This window comes from Sceloporus occidentalis, unplaced genomic scaffold, assembly GCF_023333645.1.
Source record: "Sceloporus occidentalis isolate IW3139 unplaced genomic scaffold, rSceOcc1.0.p SCAF_1, whole genome shotgun sequence".
NCBI classification, from domain to species: domain Eukaryota; kingdom Metazoa; phylum Chordata; class Lepidosauria; order Squamata; family Phrynosomatidae; genus Sceloporus; species Sceloporus occidentalis.
Genome location: NW_028316981.1, coordinates 208,438,632 through 208,448,866, shown reverse-complemented (window position 1 = coordinate 208,448,866; position 10,235 = coordinate 208,438,632). Strand labels below are relative to the sequence as shown.

Genomic DNA, 10,235 nt, shown 5'->3' with positions numbered 1-10,235 from the left:
AACTAAACATTAACATACATAAGGAGCTGTTCAGACATTAAATGGATACTGAAATGTCTTCTGGAGTTTATTAACTACTTGTGCTATGCTGTTTTTCTCAAAGGTTAATGTCCAACATTCTTCTCCCTGAAGTATGTGCAGCCCCTTGTGCCTGATTTTACTTCAGAATCTCTTTAAAATCCCTCTGCCTCTGCGATCTTCCTCTCATCTAGAGTACCTTCCATGCACTTGATCTTCTTTCCTAATGTTTTCCATCTGCCTTCCAAAGATATTAATTTTGGATTATTTCCAGATTGGTTCGTTTCTTCTCTTCTGAACATTTCCCTTCCCTCGCTTTTAAATATTTTTGCTTTTAATGCTCCTCAAGAGAAAAATCCCTGTCTGCCTCTGACACATCCAAGAAAGCTTGTGCAAATATTTGTTAGTTTTTCAGGTGCCAACAACTGCTAATTTGGCTAGAACAAATTAGTATGGCTATCCCTACACACCGGGGAAAGGAGCCACTTTCGTCAGAGCATCTTTCCAGATGAAGGAGTTTCTCTCACTGCTGTGCCCACAACCTGATGCAGCTGAGGATCCCATCTGCTATGATGTGCAGAAGTATGGAACAGATCCCATTTGTTCTTTGCCTCCCCTTATTGCCAAGGAGGCTTCCAGCTTCAGCAGGTTGGCAGTGCTGGCATGATGAGTGCCCCCATGTGGTTGGCAGGAGCTGTGGAGATAGGCAATGATTCCGAGCCTTCTGGCATTTCTCACTTCCTTTCACAAAGTTTACATGTAAGGTTATAATTAGAAGGGCTGACACCCAATTTAAAAAACAAGGAAATGAATTCTGTGAGTTGTCATCAAATAATTAATTCCTCTTGTTTGCACATGACTGAAAACAGCACATTTCAAACAAAATAATACGCCCTTAAACACACAGCAAACACTTCGTCTAAGATGGTGATTGGCATCTCCTGATCATGCATTTAATTTTTAAAAAAATGTTTCAAGTCCTACCCAATTAAGCAGGAATGCCTATATGGTAAAACAATGTATTTTTAACATTTTTTTTTATGCAAAGTGCAAGTCTATACACGTTTAACTGGAAGGAAGTTCTACTGTATTCAATAGGCCACTTCTAGGCAAAAAGCTGGACCAGACTATAAACTAAACATGCAGTCGGAAAGTCACTAGGCATTGGGGCTTAATCCTAAGAAGATGTGCACTGAACAGGGCACTTCTCTCAGTTGTTAACCTGTTAGAATTCAATTGTGAATAAACATAAACAGGATTGCAATTAATCTTGCAGTACTAATTATTAGCTTTAGATTTAGCTGGGAGTAAGCCCTAATGAACTCTGAGGAACTTCTAAGTAAACATGCATAGGATTGCAGTATTCATCAGTCTCAAATGGAAAAAGAAAACTCTTCTTAATACATAAATATTAGTAAAAGTATTAGTAAAAGTAATGAATAGAAACATCATTTTTTCACACTGAAACTACAAAAAAATGCTTTTATAATCTTACAATAGACATTATAAAATTTAGTTAGAAAACACAGCAATGCTCGGCCTAATACAATGCATGTAATCTGCACTTTGCATCTTCTGGCTTGCTAAAATATAAATACAATATATACAAAGACAATGAGTTATTTTTTTTAAAGTTTCTGTATAACTTGATTATATGCTGTACAGAGAGTAATTATCAATATACTTATATTGAATATATCCCTTTATTCAGTGAGTCTTGTTATCAGCCAAAATTGATAGGTTCATTCAGGTAAGTTCTCCTTGAGCGTAGAATTGAAAATCATTCCAGTGCTGCTTGACTTCATCGACAACTCTTTCTGTAATGTTTTAAAGAAACAGTTATATCTCTCGGTAGCAAAAAGAGCCAATATGGAAGTTACTGTCAGATTAAAAGTGATACAGATGTATACCCAGTAATATACGTACTTCTTCATTTATATCTAAAAAAAATAGCTGCTGCCCCCAACAACCATGATTGATCATTACTTTCTAAACATCAAACAGGCAAGTTCCTAGGATGCTGACAGATAAAATAAACCACTACTATGTCAAAAGTTTTATCACTAGTAGAGGATTTCAAAGTAGTAATTAAGACTTTGAACTGGAACATCTTTGAATGATGGCACCACTGTACTTTCCTATTTAATTTTTTCCAGTCCTACTTGAAGGGTATTTCACTATTATTAAATAACTTACCTCATGCTTCTAGTCCTAGAACTGCATTCTGTTACAGAATTCTGTTTTGTCAAAAGGCAACACTGAATCTTAAATGCTTTTAATATACTAATTTTCAGTAAAATTCTCTTTGTGTGTTTCCAAGTGAGCAGTCCCATAGGACTTTTCATTTTCTTTAAAGAGTAGGAGTTAACAAAAGGATATGGTAAACCAGAGCCATTTATTTTGGGGCAGTGTTTTATTAAAATATCTATAGCCCATCCTTGTGGTGCAAAAGCATAACTTGTGAGAAGATTTAAAAAACTACAGTTTCATAAAAACCATATATATCAACAAGGACGCAAGGCCAGCAATTAAACCCCAAATGGAAGAACATTAGGGAGCAGCGGCAACAAGCAAACCTTCAGATGAAGATAATGAAAATTAAAGAATGGCCAGAACTTTGATTACCAACTAGCTCCCTGCCAGAAGCATGTTTTAAAAACATCCACCAACTTTTAGTTTGATTCTATGTGCTATTAAAAAAAAAAAACTTGGTGTTAATCTATAAAGCTTTTACAGACCTGGAGTATTTGAAAGACCAAAGTGTCATGTACAAACTTGTCCTGATAAAGCCCTTCTTCCGGTATGTCTAACAATCTTTATTTGAGCAAATTAGTGACAGGTTTTTTTGTCTCCATTACTCTCCTTTTGGGGGGATTTGCTTGGAATCTTTTAGGCAGTCTTTTTCTGAAACAAAATATTTTTCTTGTTTAAAAAAATTCTATTATGAATGATTTGCTGGGCTAGTTGTGTGGCTGGATGGATTTGTTTGTTTGTTTGTTTGAATTTTATTGCTAATGGCTTATTGCAGGCTAGCTTGAACGCTAGTTAGCAGAAAAAAGGAGTACACAAATTTAAATAAATTAAGGAGGAGGAGGCAGGCAGGTCAGTGAGCTTCACAACACAAATGCTGAAATCACTAAGGGACAAGGTTGGTAATTTTGCAACAAAAAGGCAAGTTAAGTGTTCAGTCCAGACAAGAAAACAGAAGGTTGACAAGGCCGATGAAACATGCAAAAATGAACACTCCAATAAGAAGACTTCCTTGGTGCAGTTACATATTAAAAGCCTGCATGGACAGAAAAGTTTTTGCATGTAATCAAAAGGAGCGCAGGGAGGGGGCCAGTCTAGCCTCTTGTGAGAGAGAGTTTCAAATGGTGGGAGCAGCCACTGAGAAGGATCTCTCTTGTGTCCCCCCTCAAGCAAGCCTGTGATGGTGGCGGAACCAAGAGAAAGCTTTCCCATGAAGATGAGAAATTTGGCGGCTTCATATGGAGCTTGAGGTTTCACAAAAAGATAGGCAGGATGTGTAAGAGGCAGAATTCAACAAAGCTGCCATCTTCACCAACTCTTTTCCAGGCAAGCATTCTCTGAAAATGCCAGCCACAGATGCTGCCAATACGTCAGGAAGAAACTCTTCTAGAACATGGCCACATAGCCCGAAAACCCCACAAAAAACTATGGATGCCGGCCATGAAAGCCTTCGACTCCACAATCTTAAGGGAGACTGGGAGCAAATGAGAATGGGATAATTTTTAATAGCTCAGGAGAAGATCACATACCATATATACTCAACTGTAAATCAACCTCATGTATGTGTTGAGGGCAGGTTTTTGGGGCCAAAATGATGGATTTTGACATGACATGTGGATAAGTTGAGGCTAAAATGTAGGGGCATGAATCAAAGGATGCAGCAAAAGAAAACAATGGCAAAGAACTTACAAAATCCCAGCAGGCATAACTGTTTGTGCTCATACTAAAGGCTGGTTGGATGAGAAAGTAGAGGGGATATCAGTGGTTTCAGGACAGATTACAATATTGCTCTCCACTGACCTACTGAATAGTCAACTTAGGTTTTCTGGGCTATTTTTTTGACTAAAAATTCTAGACTTAGACACATATATATAGTATGGTCAATTATATTGGAATTGTTGTTTTATGCCTTCAAGTCATTTCTGACTTGTGGCAACCCTTAGGCGAACCTATCATAGGATTTTGTTAGCACGATTTCTTCAGATGGGTTTGCCTTCCTCTGAAGCTGAGAGTGAGATCACCCACTGAGATTCCATGACTGGGTGGGGATTTGAACCCTGACGTCCAGGGCCATATTCAAATGCTCAAACCACTATTCCACACTAGCGCATAATACTGAAAAACTACCATCAAAAAGATATAAATAGTAGGTTAGAAGACTGAAAGGTCCAAAGAAGCTACCCAAAACAAAAGAGGATGTATTTAGACTTGTACATCAAAAGGTGAAACTCACTAGGGGAAGAGAGTCCAGAACTGGCATTGAACAGGTGATTTTGCAACAGTCATTGCTACTGAAGGCTAATGATGTCAAAGGAGAGCTACAAACCACAGTCAACAGCACACAACTTTGCTTTAATTAATTTCATTTATATACGAAAGAAATATACCAATAAATTTATGGTAGAAATTATGGGATTTCCCAGAAACAGTAATATGTAGGGGTTTGTGCTGGACCAACAAGCTCAAATCACTCTTTAGCCATTTAGTGATTAAGTGTAGCAGATAACCCTGGGTAGATAACCCACTATTTTCAAGCAAATCTACCTCATAGCATGTCTGCAGTACTGATTTTTAGGAGGAATTGTACCACCAAACAAACAAACAAACAAAAACAACACACACCCCACATCCAAGCCTAGAGTAAAGCAGTGTCCTTTCACAATAGATAAGTGAAACCTTCCTATAGCCATACACATTCATAATTCCATCTAGAATAGTCACCAATCTTGGAAACTTCTAGATAGCTAGTACCCAATAGGAAGACCACCACCAGACAATTCAAAGCAAGCATAGGGTCCTGGATTTTCTGCTCCTCAGAGCCAATTTATAGAAACCTTACACTCCATTAAGCCCATATTAAACAGCAATGGCACTTTGATAGCACAGCTGAGCACTTTGCTTCTGAGCTTAACTGGAGCAGTTTCTACTCACTTCGTATAATTTTATGCAATAAGGAAATACAGATTTAGGACATACCATGAAATCTGAATAGCTAGGCTGGTTGGTGGATTTGCTTTCCTTGCACTCTTCTAATGGTGGCCGGTTGAGAGAATCTAGACGTACACTTTTGTAAGGCGTCTGCAAAATGTAATTGTAAATCTTCTCACACTTCAGGCAAATTTTGCCATATTAGAAATATTTTAGAAACTGGGTCAGTAACTACACTGGCTTAATTTCTCTTACAGTCTGCCAGAAAATCTCTTTATTGGGAAGCTTCATCTGTTTTCTAGATTTCTCTGGAATTTTTGTTAACCATTCTTGCGTTTGCTTAGTTTTCCATATATGAACCTATCTCAATGTCACCCAATAAACAGTTCAGCACTTTAATTTTCCACTAAGTGAAGGCTACAGTTTCCTGTATCTTTCACTACTTTATTTTATTTCAGATCACTTATAAACTTATCAGGCAACTAAACTGAACAAAAACTGCTTTACGAAAACCAGTTTTTCTCCCACGCCATGACTGCCACCACCCATTTTATACCTTGCATGACTGATGTAGCATGGTAAACTCAACTCCTCATTAGCTTTTGCAATAGAAATGAAGAGCTGTCAAAGTGATAGTACTGGGAACAGCATCCACTACAATAATTTAAATAGCATATTTTGCCTTTTGGGCTATAACTTAAATGCCAACTGGCATCCATGTTAAGTTTGTAATTAAAAGAAAGACACCACACCTGGGTTATTATGTTCATAAATTATTCAGATATCCTTCCCAAGTGGAATACTCAAAATAATGTTTTGTTATTAAATTAAATTCCCATACCAACATTCTTTGGGGGAAACTAACAAACATTATTTTCTCTTTTTGAGCTTTAGAAATGACAGAATGTGCATGCCATAGTTAATGATCCTGATTAAGGAGTAAAAACGCCAATGGCTTGGAGAAACAAACTGCAGACTTTATTATAGGAATTCCACTCTAAAATAGGAAACTTACTAAGGGTGCTAATCTAAATTAGCTTCATTTTAGGGAAAAGCTGAGAGAGGACTATTGGGAAGAAATTAGGAGAGACATCCCCAAAAATATAAGTTTACATCACAGAGGGGTCAAGCCAGGCAGACAAGGAGGAAACATGTGGGAATAAGTCACAATGTGTTTGGTGGAATGTGATTTGATGTTCACCCCCATCCTTCAGTAAAGTCTGGGCTAGCCTGAAGAGGAAGAGCCCTCCCTCCATGCCAAGTGTCATCATCTGGCCTGGGAGGGAGTGAAAAGGCAGGCCCAACTCTATCAGGGCTAGCCTGAAGAAGAAGAGCCCTCCCGCCATGCCAACTGTCATTTTCTGGCCTGGGAGAGTGAAAAGGCAGGCCCAACTCTATCAGGGCTAGCCTGAAGTAGAAGAGTCCTCCCCCATGCCAACTGTCTTCATCCAGTCTTGGAGGGAGTGAAAAGGCAGGCACAACTCCATCAGGGCTAGCCTCAAGAAGAAGAACCCTCCCTCCATGCCAACTGTCATCATCTGGCCTGGGAGGGAGTTAAAAGGCAGGGCCAGCTCCATCAGGCCTGACTTTGATTAAGAAGAGCTCTCCCTCCACAGCATCCGTCATGATCCAGGCCTCAGAGGGAGAGAAGAAATCCTGGACCTGATCCCCTTCCCACCACCATTCCCTTCTCCTTTTCTGTAGGGTCTTTTTAGATTGTAAGCTTGAGGCCAGGGAACCGTCTAATTAAAAAGATTTATCTACAGCACTGTAAATTTACAGCGCTATATAAATAAAGTTTAATAATAATAATAATAATAATAATAGTAATAACTGACTGTTACATTTGCTTCAAGGTAAATACTGGAAAAAATCTTTTTTTTGTAATATAGAATGATCTGCATGAAGCAATAATAAACTAATTTCTAAAAACTGTTTCTTCTTGCTTATTTCTTATTCTTGAACTTGCCTCTAACAAATAGAAAATGTAAGAGAAATTTATCCTTAGTATGCATGAATATATTCATCCAACCCAAGAGAAATCTTTTAGCAAGTAGTTGTTAGAAATTACATTAGGAGAGGCTTTAGTTTCAAGAAAAAGCCATGCAGAGGCACAGATACCCAACCTGATGTTGAAGGAAACTCACTGTTGCTCTTATGGTTCTCATCAAAGAGTTATTTGTGGACTGCAAGTCCAGAATCCTCAAGTCAACATGAGAATTGCTGTCCAAAAACGTATCTTTGCCAAGCTCTGGCTCATATTGAACTCATACTGAAAGGGGTCAACAAGTCACTTGTCTGTGTCTATACCACATTCTCTGTGGACAAAAGGAAAAGTCTTCTGCCTTCACTGGACAATAATGATGTCTACATAATTCACAGCCAGTTTTCAGGTCTACAGACTTAGTTCTCCTTTCACAGTGTGCACCAAATAATGTATACAATCAATGGCTGCTTAGGTAAGAACAAATTAAGCTAAGCTGCACTCTCTAAGATAACTTAACCCCACATATATACACCCATATATTCTTAAGAAATCCCATATGTGCATTCCCTTTTGCACTGAACACTGTCCTAACAGAGAGGGCTTAGGATATTGGTAATAAGCTTAAACACAGAACACATAAGACATACATTAAGCAGAGTACTGAAGTCATTTTGTAAAAACTCCTCCAATATCAACAAGTTCAATTATTTTGACACTACTGTAGGTATATTTTCAGTACTCGACTTAATTCAACATTTGAGGTTAGAGCTCGCCAACTTTTCTCACACATCTAGTCTGATGTTTTAGATTGTGCTTCAGACATACACAAAACATAGATGCCCTCTGAAGACTTTGTGGGACCATCAAAGCAAACTTAGCATGCCCTGCTTGTCCCAGAAGCACCAGTGCTGTCAATGCTAAAGTCCATAATTTGGGATAGTCTAGAATTTGTTAGGTGAATACTGGATTCAAATCTCATCCCACAACTCTGAGGACATGATCTCCCCTTATTATAAGATTTTCTGCAGGCATTCCAAGTTCTTAACAATCACATTATAAACAGCAAAATCTGATTCATCTCACTCACCTTGGTGTCAACTGCCTGTTTGCCTGCAAGAGCAGTGCTGGTTGCTATATTACTGCAGCTGGCTGCTTTAAGTGCAGTTTGGCTAGAGGCTATCTGAAAAATACAATTCCCATTGGGGAAAAAGAAGTTTACAAGGACTTTAACAAGCAGCACATTGAACTATTAATTCTGACATAAATCACCATGAAAATGTACTAAGAGATGTAAAGGTCATCTTGAATAATGGCCTCTGGAATTCAAAGCATCATCTGATCTGCCACTGATGGCTTTAGATTACCAGATTCCTGCAAAACTACTGTAATTGTTTGTATGTGGGACTGCCTTTGAAAATGGTCTGAAAATGGCTAATGGCCATGAAAGGGCTGCAAGATGGTTAACAATTTTTGGGATTTTAGCCATGCTACAACAGTGTTTATTGGTGGGACAGACTCTTTGTCCATTTCCAGGCCTAATTCAAATTTCTGTTTCATTAACCATTAAAGTCACCAATGGATTAGAGGAAAGAAATTTCAAAGATAACCTCTTCCTACACAAACCATCTGAAATTTTCTTGAGAGGTCCTACTTTGATGACCTCCACCAAGAGTGGTGACTACCAGGAAGAAGGCCTTTTCAGTGGTGGCACCCTAGCAGTGCAATGGGTTTCTCCCAGAGAAACTTGCCAGGTACCATCTGTATATGATCATTTTTGGATCAGGTGAAAATTACTTACTCTCCTAGACAGTTCAAGAATCTCTGATCTGGTTATTTTGAACAACCACTTATACTGTATTTTTCAGTCACAGTTTTATTGTATTTTCCTGGAATTGTTTTATGCTGTTACTTGTTATCTTACATTGTTTTCAATATGGGATTTTAGTATATTATGTTGAACTCCAACCAGAGAGTAATGTTTTTGGGCAGTTTATACACATGCTGCCAACAAGCAGCTCTCAAGAACTGCAGACTCACACCCCTAATCAGCAAACACCCCTGCATTATCTATCTAATGCCAAATCATATTTATACATACCTGAATCTCAAACAAAAGGCAAGTTATTATATAAAGGAACACAATGTGCCACTCAGCCTGGGCACTCTGTAGTTGCGCACACTATAACACCCCTGAAACCCAGGCATGTACAAAAAGAAGTGATAGACAGTCAGCTGGCAAGTAATCATTATCTGGTTCTGAATAGACTGTAAATAGTTTACAACTATATGTTCAGTCAGAGATGTGTGACTCTTTTCTCTCAGACTGTGGCGTCACCTGCTTCCCCAGGCTGTTGTTCAACTAAGGCCCCTGGACCAAGAACAATAATGTTTTAGGACCTTTCCTCTATAGGGTATCTTCTTACAGCATCTGTTATTTAAGGGATGTGGGACAGAGGAGGACAAAAAGTAAGCAGTCTGAATAAAATTGCCGAAACCCCCATGACTCATCCAATGGATGAACAGTGAACACTGGATGGACGTTTTTGCTGAAGGAAAAGTGTGTGATACCTGCCTTCTAAATGCTTCTAAGAAGCCATTTAAAAAAAAATAGGAATAGGGAATTGCAACCCACAGGCCACAAGTTATCTCTATTTTTACAGCCCCAAAGCCTCCTCGAAGTCCAAAACATATGAAATACCCATCCAAATAGTGCAAGCTCTCCTTGTGCCATCAAAAATGTGCAGCAAACCATTATAGTTCTTTGGGATTCTAGTACAAAAGTTTCTCCTGAAGATCCAAAGATTTCCCACTACCACCATTACCACAGCTACAAGGCTAGTACAGAAATCTTTCCCCAAAGTACCAAGCCCACCCCCCTCCCTGGAATCTTATAAACACAACATATGCACCACAAACATAAAAACCTGCTACAAATTGGGCTGCTGTCTTAGATCAGAGGCAGCAGATGGAAAGTGGCAGCAACCCAATAGGAAAAATGAATACATTTTAAAGCCGCAATTGGTCGTGAAGTCGAAGAGAATATATAGAATTC

General features: G+C 38.6%; 1 protein-coding gene across 8 annotated transcripts in view; it reads right to left on the bottom strand.

Annotated features, from left to right (window-relative positions):
* Positions 1–1,469: 1,469 nt before the first annotated feature.
* The window catches only part of LOC149323290 (protein regulator of cytokinesis 1-like), a 30,413-nt gene continuing 21,647 nt past the window's right edge, over positions 1,470–10,235 (bottom strand). Inside the window, exons 12-14 of one of the 8 annotated variants that reach the window (XM_089488701.1) lie at positions 8,271–8,363; positions 5,245–5,346; positions 1,470–1,835 (exon numbers count right to left, since the gene is read on the bottom strand). In XM_089488701.1, the coding sequence (XP_089344827.1) occupies positions 1,761–1,835; positions 5,245–5,346; positions 8,271–8,363 (270 nt within the window). In that variant the 3' untranslated portion in view covers positions 1,470–1,760. Of the gene's footprint in view, positions 1,836–2,756; positions 2,923–5,244; positions 5,347–7,392; positions 7,515–8,270; positions 8,364–10,235 lie in introns of those variants that run through there. The other 7 variants (XR_016272637.1, XR_016272640.1, XM_089488702.1 and 4 more) reach the window with 7 other exon arrangements.